Source organism: Lipotes vexillifer, unplaced genomic scaffold, assembly GCF_000442215.2.
Source record: "Lipotes vexillifer unplaced genomic scaffold, Lipotes_vexillifer_v1.1 scaffold71, whole genome shotgun sequence".
Taxonomy (NCBI): Eukaryota; Metazoa; Chordata; class Mammalia; order Artiodactyla; family Lipotidae; genus Lipotes; species Lipotes vexillifer.
In genome coordinates, this window is record NW_006793703.1 from 6,222,563 (window position 1) to 6,239,672 (window position 17,110).

General features: G+C 46.1%; 1 protein-coding gene across 1 annotated transcript in view; it reads left to right on the plus strand.

The window, feature by feature from the left end:
* The window catches only part of RAB19 (RAB19, member RAS oncogene family), a 12,248-nt gene extending 1,283 nt beyond the window's left edge, over positions 1 to 10,965 (plus strand). The window contains exons 2-3 of the mRNA XM_007466618.1: positions 380 to 563; positions 10,696 to 10,965. Of these exons, the coding sequence (XP_007466680.1) occupies positions 380 to 563; positions 10,696 to 10,964 (453 nt within the window). The 3' untranslated portion in view covers position 10,965. The remainder of the gene's footprint in view (positions 1 to 379; positions 564 to 10,695) is intronic.
* The last annotated feature ends 6,145 nt before the right edge of the window (positions 10,966 to 17,110 follow it).

A 17,110-nucleotide genomic window follows, 5' to 3' on the forward strand; every position in this document is an offset into this window, starting at 1 on the left:
CTGAGCCTGCGTGTCCGGAGCCTGTGCTCCGCAACGGGAGAGGCCACAACAGTGAGAGGCCCGTGTACTGCAAAAAAAAAAAAAAAAGATAAAACATCTGGACGAAGGGATGAGTGTGGTAGGAAGGCAAAAGAACACCAGACCTTAGGACATTGGATCCGCCTCTCCCACTGAAGGGCACCTTAGGTGATGGCCCCCAACCTGAAAACATCCAGATTACCCTGGGGAGCACCTGAAAAAAGACAGATTCCTGGGCCCCACCCCAGACCTCCTGAATTTGGATCTGTAGAAGTGAGACCCAGGGAACGACTTAGGCAAGCAAGTTCCCATCAGGGGGGGGGAACTGCTGATGCGGACCCCTTTTCCTGCCCTTCTCCAGATGCAGGTGTGGGACACTGCAGGCCAGGAGCGCTTCCGGACCATCACCCAAAGCTACTACCGCAGTGCCCACGCGGCCATCATTGCCTACGACCTCACCCGGCGGTCCACATTCGAGTCTGTTCCTCACTGGATTCACGAGATAGAGAAATACGGGGCGGCAAACTTGGTCATCATGCTGATTGGTAGGTCGATTTCAAAGTGTTTCTCTTTCCTTGACTGCCCGCTGCCCCCCATGCTCAGCTTTTTCTGTGTTTCCAGTGGCAGTGGAACAGGAAGCCACAAAAGTGCACGTGGCGGATGGGACCTCAGAAAACATCTGGGCCAGAAATTCCCATCAGGTTCACTTGAGCATGAGAGTGGGGTGGTTTGAACTTGTTAAGAATACAGATTCCAGGGCCCCACCCTAGAGTTTCTCACTGCAAAAACCTGAGATGGGGCCATACATCTAGATGAAGGTACACCCTGGCTGATTCGACACACGTCTGTACAGACTACACAGGAAGTATTCTGTAGTCTGAGCTTCACAGCGTCAGAAGGCTCTTAATCCCCGGCAGAGCCACTCAGATGACTATGACTGACAACACTCTTGAATGACTTATCACACCTGCTAAGATGTTAAGCAAATCTTAACAACAAGCCAACATCAAAATTAACCGCAACTTCAACTATACAAAGTGGACTCACAGCTTGAAATACGTGCTGTCACATTGTGCATTCAGAAACGGGAAACGTGCTGTCACTTCCCTATAGTATTAGCTTTGCAAGCAGTGCCCCTCCTAAGGACACTGATGTTTACCAAGTGGCTGCTTAATTTTGGCAAGTTGGTTTAGGTTCTTGCTACTCAAAGTGTGGTCCACGGACCAGCAGCATCAACATCACTGGGGATTTTGGTTTTAGGTTTCTTTTTCTTTTTTTTTTTTTTTTGTATTAAGACTTATTTTTTCAGAGCAGTTTTTAAGGTTTTCAGCAAAATTGGGAAGGTACAGAGATTTCCCATATGCCCCCTGTACTCACACATGCATAGCCTCTCCCATATCAACATCTCCTACCAATGTGGTACATTTGTTACAAAGGATGAACCTACATTGACACATCATAGTCATCTGAACTTCATAGTTTACATTATGGCTCATTCTTGGTGTTGTACTTTCTGTGGGTTTGGACAAATGTCTAATGACAAGTATCCACCATGATGATATCATAGAGAGTATTTTCACTGCCCTAAAAATCCACAGAATCAGCATCACTTTGGGGTTTGTTAAAAGTGCCCCATCTCAGGCCCCATTCCAGACCTACTGAATCTGAATCTTCGTTTTAACAGGATCCTAGAGAGATTCATATGCAAATTAAAGTTTGCAGAGCACAGGTCTAGACAGCTGCTGTGGGACTGAGCGCTAAACATAGCATGTTTAGTGGATTATTTATCCATGGACAGGCATATCCTAGCTGTGTGGTAAGTTACCTTCTGAGCCTTAGTTTCCTCATCTATAATATGCAATCAGTATACACTAGAGTTGTTGTAAAGATGTGATGAGATAATGTGTATACATCGCTTGACAGTGCCTGGCACACAGTAGGTGCTTCATAACGGGTGTGGGATTTGTTTCTAGAAGTTCGTTTGTTTGAGGGAACAAACTCCTCTGTGTTCCTTAAACAATGGGGTGGGATGCTTATGGTGAGGGTGCGAGTCCCTGGGACCTAGGAAAACCCAGCCCAGCAGTCAAGCCCAGCAGAGTGGGAGACACAGTGGAGCCAGGCCACCCATGGCAAGCAGGAAGTTGGGGACCCTCCTCTCAGGGCTGGGCTCTGTGTACCAGCCTCCTCCACCATTGTGTATCTATGTCTTCTCTCAGAGCTGCTTCTTACATTCAGGATACTGTGGGCCTGCATCACTCTCTCCCCCTGAACCATCCCTCCTGGGTTCCTCAAAGTATCATCCCCAGCCTGCTCCTGCCACAAAATCCCTCATTCTCTCATACCCTGTAGCTCACATTCCTCAGAAAGGAAATCCCATTGCCCCATTCCTTTTTTTTTAATTCTTAATTTTTAAAAAATATTTATTTATTTATGTATTTGGCTGCACCGGGTCTTAGTTGCAGCACACAGGGTCTTTTAGTTGCAGCACACACACGGGATCTAGTTCCCTGACCAGGTATCCAACCCAGGCCCCCTGCATTGGGAGCTCGGAGTCTCAACCACTGGACCATCAGAGAAGTCCCACCCCATTCCTCTTTCTCATGGCAAAGCCTGGCCCAGGCTGCTGGCCAGCCTCACGGTGGCGGGCAGGCCTGGTGTAAGGTGCCCGGCCTGGACCAAGTAGCTGGGCCCTGAGGGGCGAGGCAGTGACAGGAAGCATAGCTGGGCTGCAGACGGTCCACAGAAGAGGTCACTGGCACACATCGTTGGCACATCTAGCCCATTTATTATTACTATTGTGATTCCAAAAAGGACTTGTTATTCTAGAACCATGTTTTCCCTGTCTTTGCTGTTTTAAGTCACAGTCTAGCCCCTATCAGATGCACGGCCTTGAAGAGAATGCTGCTTTGTAACTCATTCTGCTTCTTGTAACTTAAGAATCAAAGTCATTCCAAGAGCCTTAGACAGGGCTCGTTCCTTCGTGCTGCATCAGATCAAAAGCTCCCTATCCACAGCCAGCTGCCAAAGAAAATGCGCCTCAAACTTAGCCTCTTTTTTCAGAGGGGCTGTGTCTTTTCCCTCATGGCAGAAACCAGGAGAGATTAGTAAGACTGGGAAGCGTCTTCCACATGGAGGGCGACTTGTCTTTTTGGAGAAGGGTGAGCTGCCTCCTCTCTCTTGTTACTTCTCAGCCAAAGGTCCCCTCTGGGACCAGAAACATTTTTGATTTGACTTCAGATATAAGGAACACTTCTTCAAAAGGCAGAGTTCAGGGCTTCCCTGGTGGCGCAGTGGTTAAGAATCTGCCTGCCGATGCAGGGAACACGGGTTTGAGCCCTGGTCCGGGAAGATCCCACATGCCGCGGAGCACCTAAGCCCACGAGCCAGAACTACTGAGCCTGCGCTCTAGAGCCCACGAGCCACAACTACTGAGCCCACGAGCCACAACTACTGAACCCACGTGCCACAACTACTGAAGCCCGCGCGCCTAGAGCCCGTGCTCCGCAACAAAGAGTAGACCCCGCTCACTGCAACTAGAGAAAGCCCACATGCAGCAACGAAGACCCAACGCAGCCACAAATAAATAAATTCATTTTTAAAAAAAGAAAAAGGCAGAGTTCAGAGTTACAAAAATAAACACTGACCCCCAACAGAGCCGTATTTCTTCCTCAATAACCACTTCTTCAAAGCACCGAGGAGGACACTGGCCAAGGTTTCTGACATCCTTCACAACAGCTGCTCCTGAAGTGTGATGACCAGGAGGGGTGACAAGATCTGATGACAGGTGACATTTACTAAACTCCACTCTGAGTCTGCCCCTGGGTCCCTTCATTTAATCCTCACAACCATCCTGAGAAGCAGAGACGACCATCCTTGTCTCCCAGCTGAGGAAACCGAGGCCTCTGGAGGTTAAGTATCCTGCCAAGGAGCTCAGCCGAGTTACCTACTGACAGGTGACGCAGGATTTGAATCAGAGCCCCGGGTGGTTCAGTTCCTGTCCAACCACTTTCCAGTAGCTGGTCAGGCTGACAGTCGCCCCCTGAAGCTCTGGTTGAGGCAATGTCTCGTCCACTCCAGTGTCTGGACTTTGCAGTCAGACAGATTTGGGTTCAAATCTCCCTCTCTGTCCTTCCTGTCTGAACTTGGTCTCATCCCTCTCTCTAAATTTCTATTTACTCAACTATAAAACTGGTACCTGCCTCAAAGGTTTTGTTGAATTGAAAGGATTAAACAAGGTAACATATAAAGCACTTAGCACAGTGCTGAGACCTCAATCCAGGGAACGAGGGGCTCAGAGGGCATCCCCCGGAGAGGGGGGACATAGCTGAGCCGGCAGGGAAGGTGGGAACCCCACCAATAGTAGCTCCCAGGGAAGGGAAGCTTGGGTGTGAATCCCTTGCATCTCGCTGAGGGGAACCACGCCGTCCTAATCTCACTGGCGGTTACCAAGGAAGGTGGGTTGGATCCGTCTTCCATTAAATTCACGGGCATCCCAGGAAACGCTGAAGCAGAAGAACCTTGAAAGCTGCCATGCAAAGCCACCCTGACCAGCCATCCCCTCTGGGCTGTCTTTGGAAGGCCTCACCCCCTCCTCCACCGCCGCCTTCTGCTCCCTTGCTGGCCCCGCCCCTTGCTGGCCCCGCCCTTTGATGGCCCCGCCCCCACCAGCATTGTCCTTCACTCTTCCTCCCCCTACTGCAGAAACAGGTGGGGCACAGTAGGGGAACAAATGCCAAGATGTGGTGGGATTTCCACGAATCTCACAACTTTTGCTTGATATTTACTCCCTCGTCTGTCTCTTGTTAACAAATATCTCTGCCCCACTTCTTAACTGGTTCTAGAAACGCCCCCAAAGATGATCAGGATGTGTCCCCAGTGTTCCCGCTTATGACGCATCCAATCCCAAGGGCTGACACCACGGGTCTTCCTGTTTACTGTCAGTGGCCTCCTCGCTTTAATCTGGGATAGCCAACTGTGCTGTTCCCTCACAGAAGTGTCCCTGCCCCTTTCACCATATTTTCCATTCTGTCTCCATGGTTCTTCACACAAATGGCTCTTTCTCTCTCAAAAGTTTACCCCAGCCCCTAGAGGCCATGTCACCACCATACAAAATCAAAGAGACCATTGTGCCTTGATTTGTCCTGTTCCTTCCCCTCCAGCCATTCACAGGGAACCCAGCTCCTCAGAAATGTCCCTCTGTTTACTTATTTTTAAAAAGTTTTTATTTTTATTTTTATTTATTTTTGGCTGCATCGGGTCTTCGTTGCTGCATGTGGACTTTCTCTAGTTGTGGCGAGCGGGGGCTACTCTTCGTTGCAGTGCGCGGGCTTCTCATTGCAGTGGCTTCTCTTGTTGCAGAGCATGGGGTCTAGGTGTGTGAGCTGCAGTAGTTGTGGCACACGGGCTCAGTAGTTGCAGCTCGCGGGCTCTAGAGCGCAGGATCAGTACGTGTGGCGCATGGGCTTAGTTGCTCCACAGCATGTGGGATCTTCCTGGCCCAGGGCTCGAATCCGTGTCCCCTGCATTGGCAGGCGGATTCTTAACCACAGCGCCACCAGGGAAGCCCCTGTCCCTCTGTTTAAAACCTTCGGTGTCCCCATCAACCCCAAGATAACGCACAAATTCCTGAACATCATTCACAAGGTGCCCTGCTTTCCGCCTGGAGATGGCTGCTTCTTATCCTTTTCTCATCCCCCTCTGTTCTAACTTCTTAACTCTTCTTACTCCCTTAGAGTAAGGGTTTGGGAGCCAACTTCCTTTTGTAGGTTATGTGGCTGTTCTGTCTCTTAACATTCTTTGGCATCTGCTATTTGTCCCCTTAGGATCTTGGGCAAACTTTCGACTTAAATGCCTGTTATATTTAAAGGTCCACAATCTCTCAGCAAAAGCTCTTAGAACCCGGATTCCCTGGTTCTACATCCTCACCAGCACTTGCTATTATCAGATCTTTTCATTTCTTCCATCCTGATAAGTGTATCGTGATATCACTCGCATTTTTTATTTGCAGGTCCCTGTTCACTGTTGAGGTCAAGCACCTTTTCATACACTTGTTAGCTATTTGGATATTCTCTTTTCAATTCTCATGCCCATTTTTCTACCTGTTGTTTGTCTTTTTCTTATTCATCCCTACAAGTACCTTATGTTTTCTGGAAATAATCGATGTTGGTTCGGGTCTTCCAGGAAGATGTCAGGACAGGATCCGATAGACATGCAAGAGATTTATTGGGAGAAATGGCTGTGAGGGGTAAAGAGGAAGGCGCAGAAGGAGGCAGGGAGAGTCTTCTATGTGATGCAGACCTGCCCCTGGGAAGGAGAGAAGGGAGGAAGGAGGATGGTGTCTAAGAAAGGTTCGTTCAGCCCTGAACCAAAGCTGCCTGATAGAGGAATGGAACCCTGGTCTCAGCAGCAGAGGCCTGCGTTAGTGCCTCCTTGTGCTGGGGCCTCTGCACCAGCTGGCGGAGGACAGTGGGGTAGCAGCTGGGCTGGGGTCACCTATGCTCCCTGAAGTCAGTTCTCTTGAACAGCTCTGAGCCCTTTGTCAATTGCATGTGTTGCAAATACATCTTTCACTTTTATTTATTTTAAAGTTTATTTTTTAACGTTTTGGCCGCACCACGCGGCATGTGGGATCTTAGTTCCCTGACCAGGAATCGAACCCACGCCCCCTGCATTGGAAGCTCGGAGTCTTAACCACTGGACCACCAGGGAAGTCCCTCATCTTTCACTTTTTTACTCTCAGAGTTCCTCTTCACTCTCCTGATGGTGTATTTTGATGAATAGACATTTTTAATTTTAATGTATTTCAATCCATCAAACTTTTCCTTAATGATTATTGCTTCCTGTATCCTATGTAGGAAAATTTACCCTAATTGAAATCATTAACATAGCCTTACATTATCTTTTTTTTTTTTTAATTAATTAATTTATTTATTTTTGGCTGTGTTGGGTCTTCGTTTATGTGCAAGGGCTTTCTCCAGTTGCAGCAAGTGGGGGCCACTCTTCATCGCGGTGCGCGGGCCTCTCACTGTCGCGGCCTCTCTTGTTGCAGAGCACAAGCTCCAGATGCGCAGGCTCAGTAGCTGTGGCTCACGGGCCTAGCTGCTCCGCGGTATGTGGGATCTTCCCAGACCAGGGCTCGAACCCGTGTCCCCTGCATCGGCAGGTGGACTCTCAACCACTGCGCCACCAGGGAAGCCCAGCCTTACATTATCTTTTGAAGCTTGCTTGCTGTATGTCTTTTGTTTCTTTAACATCTTTATTGGAGTATAATTGCTTTACAATGGTGTGTTAGTTTCTGCTGTATAACAAAGTGAATCAGCAATATGCATACGTATATCCCCATATCTCCTCCCTCTTCCGTCTCCCTCCCACCCTCCCTTGCTTGCTGTATTTGTTTGTTTGTTTATAATTTATTATGACTTTTACATTTAGATCTGCAATCTACCCAGCATTGATTATGGTGTACAGTGAGAGGTCTGGGCCAAAACTTGTAACTATTCATGTAAAGATCCAATTGCCTCAGTACTATTGACTAAAAAGGCAATCTTGTCCACTGCTCTGTGGCACCATCTTTCTCTGAAGGGTACATATATTCGTGAGTTTGTTTCTGAGCTTTTTATTCTATTCTACTGGCCTACTTCATGCATCCTTTTGGAGGGCAAAAGTATTTTAGATATTACAGTGGTTTGTGGCCTCCAAAGGGCCAGATATACAGTGTATCTGTAGGGTCTGTACACAAATTTTGTAAGGTCTGTACACAAATGTTCACTGAAGCACTATTCATAATAATAAAAAACTAGAATCAACTCAGTTTCCTTCATATGGGTGGGTAGTTAAACAAACTGTGGTACATCCATACCATGGAACATGACTCAGCAATAAAAAAGAAACTACCGGGGGCTTCCCTGGTGGCGCAGTGGTTGAGAGTCCGCCTGCCGATGCAGGGGATATGCGTTCGTGCCCCGGTCCGGGAGGTTCCCACATGCCGCGGAGCGGCTGGGCCCGTGAGCCATGGCCGCTGAGCCTGCGCGTCCGGAGCCTGTGCTCCGCAACGGGAGAGACCACAACAGTGAGAGGCCCGCGTACCGCAAAAAAAAAAAAAAAAAAAGTAACTACTGATACATACAGCACTCTGATGGATCTCAAGAGAATTATGCTGAGAAAAGCCAATCTCCAAAGGCTACCTACTGTATGATTCTTTTTCTAAAACATAAATTTATTTATTTATTATTCATTTATTTTTGCTGCGTTGGGTCTTCGTAGCTGCGCGTGGGCTCTCTCTAGTTGCAGGGAGCTAGGGCTACTCTTCATTGTGATGCATGGGCCCCTCATTGTGGTTGCTTCTCTTGTTGCGGAGCACAGACTCTAGAGCACAGGCTCAGGAGTTGTGGTGCACAGGCTTAGTTGTTCCACGGCATGTGGGATCTTCCTGGACCAGGGCTTGAACCTGTGTCCCCTGCATTGGCAGGTGGATTCTTAACCACTGAGCACCAGGGAAGCCCCTACATAACATCCTGGAAATGACAAAATTATACAGATGGAGAACAGATTAGTTACCAGGGGTCAGGGATTAGAGCTGGTGGGAGGTTGTAAAGGGTAGCACAGCGAGCACTTCGTGGTGATAGAACTGTTCTGTATCTTGACTGCACTGGTAGGTGTAGGAATCTACACATGTGATCAAATTGCACAAATACATACACGCACACACACACACACATACACACAAAGGAATGTGTGTATAATTTGTGAAATCTGAATAAGCTCTGTGGGTTGTATTAGTGTCAATTTCCTGGTTTTGATACTGTACTGTAGTTGTGCAAGAGGTTACCATTGGGGGAAACTGGGTGAAGAGTACACTGGACCTCCCTGAATATATATATATATATATATATATATATATATATATATATATAGTGTGCGCAATTTCGTGAATCTAGATTTTTTTTCCAAATAGGAAGTTTTACTGTTTTTCAGAGGCGAAGGGGTAATTAGGGGGGAAAATGATCTAAAAAGACCCTCTATGAGGACACTAAAGAAACAGTGGTCTAGCCCATCTTAATTACTGTAGCTTTGTAATAAACCTTGATGTCTAGTGAAACAAACCTGGTGAGAAAGTAATTTCGCCTTTAGGTTCCTGCCTCCGAGAGATCAAAGTCCAGTGATTAGATGAATGTAGGATTGAGGAGGTGGAAAAGAAATGGGGTATTTCTCCTCTTACAGTAAATCCTGGGCTGTGCTGGCAAAATCCCTCATCGAGCTTTCTGGGGGAATTGCAAATGTTCTGTGTCCTGAGGGGGATGGCAGTTATGGGACATAGACATTTGCCAAAACTCATTGACCTGTCTGCTTCAAGTCTGTGCATTTTTTTTTTCTTTTTTGCGGTACGCGGGCCTCTCACTGTTGTGGCCTCTCCCGTTGCAGAGCACAGGCTCCGGACGCGCAGGCCCAGCGGCCATGGCTCATGGGCCCAGCCGCTCCGCGGCATGTGGGATCCTTCCAGACCGGGGCACGAACCCGTGTCCCCTGCATTGGCAGGCGGACTCTCAACCACTGCACCACCAGGGAAGCCCAAGTCTGTGCATTTTATTGCATGTAAATTATAGCTCTGTCCTTCACTATTCACTCCACGCCTTCAATCCAACAAATCTCATCAGTCTCCTCAGTGAGACCAGGCCCCATCTCTACAGTCACTTGGGAAAAAAAAGAGTGAAAAGAGGAAAAAGAAGTGAAGCAAGTAGAGAGAAGACAGAGAGGATCACCGGCCCAGCCTTCACCTTGTCACACTTGGCTGGAATGATGGTCCCCAAATACAGGGGCTCCACCTGTCCTGGGCAATAAAACACACACCTCCAGCCCATTCCTAGCAGCTCTTAATGCTCTTACAGTACAGTGAATTAAGACAGCAGCTCCATGAATACTCTGAGTCGAAAAGATACGTGCACCCCAATGTTCACAGCAGCACTATTTACAATAACCAAAACATGGAAGCAATCTAAGCGTCCATCAACAGATGAATGCATAAAGAAGATGCGGCACATATATACGATGGAATTTTACTCAGCCATAAAAATGAATGAAATAATGCCATTTGCAGCAACATGGATGGACCTAGAGATTGTACTGAATAAAGTAAGTCAGACAAAGACAAATATCATATGATGTCACTTATATGTGGAATCTAAAAAAAATGATACAAATGAACTTATTTACAAAACAGAGCCAGACTCATAGACGTAGAAAACAAACTTATGGTTACCAAAGGAGAAAGGTGGGGGAGGGATAAATTAAGAGTTTAGGATGAACAGATACACACTACTAAATATAAAATAGACAAGCAACAAGGACGTACTGTACAGCACAGGGAACTATATTCAATATCTTGTAATAAACTATAATGGAAAATATCTGAAATTTTATATATATATGAATCGCTTTGCTCTACACCAGAAACTAACACAACATTGTAAATCAACTGTGCTTCAATTAAAAAAAAAAAAAGATAGTGGCTCTGTTTCCATTCATCGTTGGGTTCATTTTCAGTAAATCTGCCATCAATAACTATTTGTGAACAAATGCATGTGCGCATATTGCTAAACTAAAATGTTCTTTTTGAAATTCACCTTTTAAAAAACCAGATTAAGTTACTCATCGGAATATTTGCTTCTCTCTCACTCCCAGGGAACAAATGTGACATGTGGGAAAAACGGCATGTTCTGTTTGAGGATGCCTGCACACTGGCTGAGAAATATGGCCTCCTGGCTGTCTTGGAGACATCTGCCAAGGAGTCCAAGAACATCGACGAGGTCTTCGTGCTGATGGCCAAGGAGTTGATGGCCCGCCACAGCCTGCCCTTGTATGGGGAGGGCACCCTGGGCAGCCTCCCCCTGGATTCCAGTCCTGTCCTCACGGCCCCGGGGCCGAGGAAGCAGAGCCAGTGCACTTGTTGAGCAGAGGCCACCTCCGAAACCAAGGGCAGCAGATGGCCTCGTGTCTGCTGAGTAGACCTCGGACCCCAGTGTGGACTTGCAGCTGGTCCTACTCCTTCCTGCCTGGTGGGGGGGGCACCCATTTGCCTCAGTTCACACCAGAGGGGGAAACCCTGACTCTGAGGATAGAGGACACCACTGTTTCTCTTGACTTTTCCTAGGACTCAAGGCCCAGCGGTAGGACAAGATTTGTTCCTTTTCATCTTTCCCTTTTCTGTCTCCCCAACCCTTCAGCTGTTTTCTACTGAACTCTGCTTCTCACTTGAAGAAGAGGGTAGTGAAGGAAAGAAGAAAAGAGAAGTGGAAGAAGGAAAGAAGACAGGAGAGAAGGTGTTTGGAACATTGCAGAGTAGTTGAAAACAGTGTGGGCGTGGGAAGATGGGGAAAAAGCCTGCAATGACGAACCAGATGCTGTTAACTTTTGCTTCCTGACATTCACACCTCGGGTCTTAGTTTGGGGGGCAAAGCTTTTCGACCTAAAGACCATAAATACGGTCTTGCCAAATGGTCAGGAGCCATGCGATGGAGAGAGAATTAGATTTCACTTTATCCGAGTTGGGCGGATTGGACCACCCTCCTAGGATGAGGGAGATGCCTATAATTTCTTTCCAAAACACCCAATCATCTGCTGGATCAAAAGTCATTTCTGAATTGAAATTAAATTGGCTCATAGACAAATATCAAACCAGTATTGACCTTGCTGGATGGCCGGGGCATGCTGTGTACCCTCTGGAAGCTGTGAGTCATAAGCCTTGTGTCTGCATAGCTCCCTGATGGTTGCTGCTGAGGGTGTCTTACAATCCTAATAAGTACTGCAAGTGTTGGTCCAGCCACAGCATCAGCTCTGAAAGAGGAAATGTCTGTCCGGGGCGTACCCAGGGTGCACGTGAGTCCCCCCCCAGGCATTTCTAGTTGTAGTACCGTTATCTGTAGGCTGAGACCAGCACAAAACAAATAGCCACTAGCCACGTGTGACTGAGTACTTGAAATTGGCTAATTTGAATTTGATGAGCTCTGAATGTAAAATACATACCAGAATTTGAAGACTTATTATGAAAAAAAAATGTAAAGTATCTTCCTAATAATTTTTATATTGATTATATGTTAAAATGATATTTTAGATTAATATCATTCTAGGTTAATAAAATATATATTAACATTTCAGCTGTTTCTTTTTACTTTTTTTAATGTGGCAACTAGAAAATCTTAAATTATGTGTGTGGCTGGCTCACACCATATGCCCATTGGACAGTACAATAGAGCAATGCTTCTGTAGTGGAATTCCCCAACCACACCTATGACAGGGGCCAGGGGATGCTTGTCTAGGATTCCTGACACCCATGGCTGACTGACTGAATCTTTCCAGAAACCCACACTTCACCAAGCTTGCCAGGTGATTCTCCCTGCACTAAACCTTGAGAACTACTACCATACAGAGGTTAGGTGAGGATGGGAGTGTAACCACAGAGAATAAATTAAATTTAATTCACAGCAATATATATTCATTTTTGAAGCAAACAACTTACCTTTTGGAAACATGAGGGAAATCTATTACAAGCCAGAAATAATAAATGCATCAAAGCAGATTAACCTTTTTTCACATACATGTTCTTGTTCTAAAGAAGGGGGTTATGTGAAGCAGGAGTTCACAAGGCAGATCAGGAATACACCTGTACCAAGTCACTGGGCAATTTTCAGAGGAAGCAGTGAGCAGACACTCATTAAGAAGGGGAAGGAAAGGAAGGGACTTCCCTGGTGGCGCAGTGGATAAGACTCTGTGCTCCCAGTGCAGCAGGCCTTGGTTCGATCCCTGGTCAGGGAACTAGATCCCACATTCATGCTGCAACTAAGAGTTCACATGCCACAACTAAGGAGCCTGGGAGCCACAACTAAGGAGACCGCCTGCTGCAACTAAGACCTGGTGCAACCAAATAAATAAATAAATATTAAAAAAAAGAAGAAGGGGAAAGAAAACTGAGTGGGTCAGGGGAAAGTGTGCAGACAAGAGGCTGAGCAGGATAGGAGATTAATGGTTCACACCAATGCTCCTTCATTTATCTGCACATCAGTCTCAACCAATACTCTAAAACCTCATCAGCTTCTAGGATGATGCCCTCTGCAGGTTATCTGGAATTAATACATTCCTATCAACAGGTTACACACGTGAGAACAAGGTCACCTGAACACCAGCAACCTGTAATTAACCAGCGTGGGCTCCTGTTGAAATGATGGTGCTGGGACAGAAGTACTGGAAAGGGCAAGCAGAGCGGAGCAGCTTCCCTGGGTGAGGGCGCACAAATGCCTGCTCTGAAAAGAGGCGCAGGCTTTTCTGAAGCTCAGAGCAGGCTTGTACCACACTGTGAAGCTCTCACTCAGGCAGGCGCTGCTTTAGAGCCACGGTCCAGGAAGACTCTCCGTTAACTGAAGCTGGCACTTTTCTCACATCCTCAAAACTGTATAGTTGTTAACAAGGGAATTATATGAAATTCAGTTCCAAAAGGGACATTTTGGAAGAAAAAAAGATTATAGATGTATAATCTATAACTAATGATAGATAACTAATGTAGAACCTACTGTACAGCACAGGGAACTCTACTCAGTGCTCTGTGGTGACCTAAATGGGAAGGAAATCCAAAAAGGAGGGGATATATGTATACGTATAGCTGATTCATTTTGCTATACAGCAGAAACTAACACAACATTGTAAAGCAACTATACTCCAATGAAAATTAATAAAAAAAGATTATGAAAGTCTCTATTTCGTCTGCCAGTGTCAAGTACATCTCCATGTATGAGAAAATCTTTCAGTTAATATTTCATTGTTCATAGATTACTCCTGAATCTCTTCCCCACTCTATTACTGAAAAGGTCTATTAGTAGTAACAGTAATAGTACTACTACGGTAATAATAATGGCAAACACATACGGCAATTACTATGTGCCTGGCACTGTACCAGGCTTTTTTTTTTTTTTTTTGGCCGCGTGGTTTGCGGGATCTTAGTTGCCTGACCAGGGAAGGAACCTGGGCCCCCCTGCAGTGGAATTGCACAGTCCTAACCACTGGACCACTAGGGAATTCCCCAAGCATTTTATTTACACTAACTCAGTGCATCCTGTCAACTATTTTTGAAGTAGGTACTATTTGTAACTCCTATTTTAAAAATGAGGCTATGATTGTGTCCATCATCGGATGAATGGATAAAGAAGATGTGGCACATATATACAATGGAATATTACTCAGCCATAAAAAGAAATGAAATTGAGCTATTTGTAATGAGGTGGATAGACCTAGAGTCTGTCATACAGAGTGAAGTAAGTCAGAAAGAGAGAGACAAATACTGTATGCTAACACATATATATGGAATTTAAGAAAAAAAAAGTCATTAAGAACCTAGGGGTAAGACAGGAATAAAGACACAGACCTACTAGAGAATGGACTTGAGGATATGGGGAGGGGGGAGGGTAAGCTATGACAAAGCGAGAGAGAGGCATGGACATATATACACTACCAAACGTAAAATAGATAGCTAGTGGGAAGCAGCCGCAGAGCACAGGGAGATCAGCCCTGTGCTTTGTGACCACCTGGAGGGGTGGGATAGGGAGGGTGGGAGGGAGGGAGATGCAAGAGGGAAGAGATGTGGGAACATATGTATAACTGATTCACTTTGTTATAGAGCAGAAACTAACACACCATTGTAAAGCAATTATATACTCTAATAGGAAAAAAAAAGGAAAAAATAAATAAATAAAAATGAGGCTATGAGACACGGAGAGATTAAGGTCACACAGCTAGTAAGTGGCAGAGCCAGGATGCAAAACCAAATCACCTGGCTCCAGAGCCCACTCTTAACAGTTATGCTACACTGTCTCTCAGATAATGACCAGTATTGGATTTGGGCTCCATCATGTTAACTCCTCATCACCCTCTACACACACAAAAATACACTCACCGCAAGATAACTCACAAACATACATTTCAATATCCTTCAAAGTAAAGTTGTGCAGCTCTCTCTCTAAAAGAAGCTGAAGGGGGACTTCCCTGGTGGCACAATGGTTAAGAATCCGCCTGCCAATGCAGGGGGCACAGGTTCATGCCCTGGTCTGGGAAAATCCCACATGCTGCGGAGCAGCTAAGCCCGTGCGCCACAACTACTGAGCCCGCGTTGCCACAACTACTGAAGCCCGCGTGCCTAGAGCACAAGAGAAGCCACCGCAATGAGAAGCCTGAGCACCACAACACAGTAGACCCTGCTTGCCGCAGCTACAGAAAGCCTGCACACAGCAAGGAAGACCGAACGCAGCCAAAATAAACAAATAATAAATTTATATATAAAAAAAACGCTGAAGAGGCGAGGAGGGGGTGGGGAAGGGGCAGGATAGAGAAAGGGTAGCAGGTTGAGTGGATTGCGCCAGTCCTGTTTAACTGTGGGGGAATTACGGAGGAACTGTGCCTGAAATACAACCGGCCCAGGCTGAATGCTCTGACTTTTGAACAGGGATGATGTAGAAACTCCAGTTCCATCATATGTAAGGTGACGTAGCTGATTCAGGGCAAACCAGGCTGGCTTCCACCAGCCATTATGACCCAAGGGTTAGATTGAAAGGATGGGGAAGGACTCGGCCAGTGGTACACATCGCAGCTCCCCACAGGTCGCTTGTAAACCTCCAGATGATTGAGAAGAGGTTCTGGGGATTCATATCACCAAAGGCAATAACAGTGCCTGCTTAATTTTTCTTTATTTTCAATAATATCGGTATAATCTGTTCAAGAGCCTGTGATCAATTACCGAATGAACATGTGTAGATTTTACAATTCACAAACGATTCACTAGTTGGTTTACCACCAGCAGAAGGGGAGCTGCTAAAGTGTTTTTGACATCCTACAGTTTCTTTTCAGTTTATTCTTAACCATATATTGTTTAATTTATACCTCAAAATAATTGCCAAAGACTGGAAGCACCAGGAACGCCGAAATTAAAGTACAAGTTAATAAATAGTACAGAATAGGTGGTAATTCTGCAAAATCAACCAAAGTTTGCTCTTCACCTGAATAGAAGTTTCCTTTACCTATCATTTAGACTTGCATTTACTTATTCTTACATAGTGTATCAAGATGTCTCTAGAACTTGAAAAACCAACATTTAAAAGAGATAGTAGGGACTTCCCTGGTGGCGCAGTGGTTAAGAATCCACCTGCCAATGCAGGGGACACGGGTTCGAGCCCTGGTCCAGGAAGATCCCACATGCCCTGGAGCAGCTAAGCCCGTGCACAACTACTGAGCCTGCGCTCTTGAGCCTGTGAGCCATAACTACTGAGCCCACGTGACACAACTACTGAAGCCCGCGTGCCTAGAGCCCGTGTTCTGCAAAAAGAGAAGCCACCACAACGAGAAGCCTGCGCACCGCATTCAAGAGTAGCCCCCACTCGCCGCAACTAGAGAAAGCCCGTGCGCAGCAACGAAGACCTAACGCAGCCAAAAATAAATAAATAAATTTATTAAAAAAATAAGAGATCATACAGTGATAATTATATTCAAACAGTTTTTCATTTTGGGGCAATAAAAATTATCCACACATGATGTAATTTTTAGAAAGTCACTTACGAATGGATAGCAGCCTGAAACCTCATCTAATTTAGAAATGAAATTTCAATTACAAAAATAAAATTTATGGGCTTCCCTGGTGGCGCAGTGGTTGAGAGTCTGCCTGCCGATACAGGGGACACGGGTTCGTGCCCCGGTCCGGGAGGATCCCACATGCCGCGGAGAGGCTGGGCCCGTGAGCCATGGCCGCTGAGACTGCGCGTCCGGAGCCTGTGCTCCGCAACAGGAGAGGCCCGCGTGCTGCAAAAAAAAAAGAGCTCTCACAATGAGGGACTTCCCTGGCATTCCAGTGGTTAGGACTCTGGGCTCTCCCTGCCGAGGGCCTGGGTTCAATCCCTGGTCAGGGAAGGTCAGGGAACTGCTGCATGGAGAGGCCAAAAAAAAAGAAAAAAAAATGAGCTCTCACAATGAGAAAGTAGGAGAGAATTAGTTGTTGGCTGGAAACGAGCAAAGGTTTTTTAAATATTGGGAAGACTACTTCTAGGTATTTAGATTCAGCAATTCT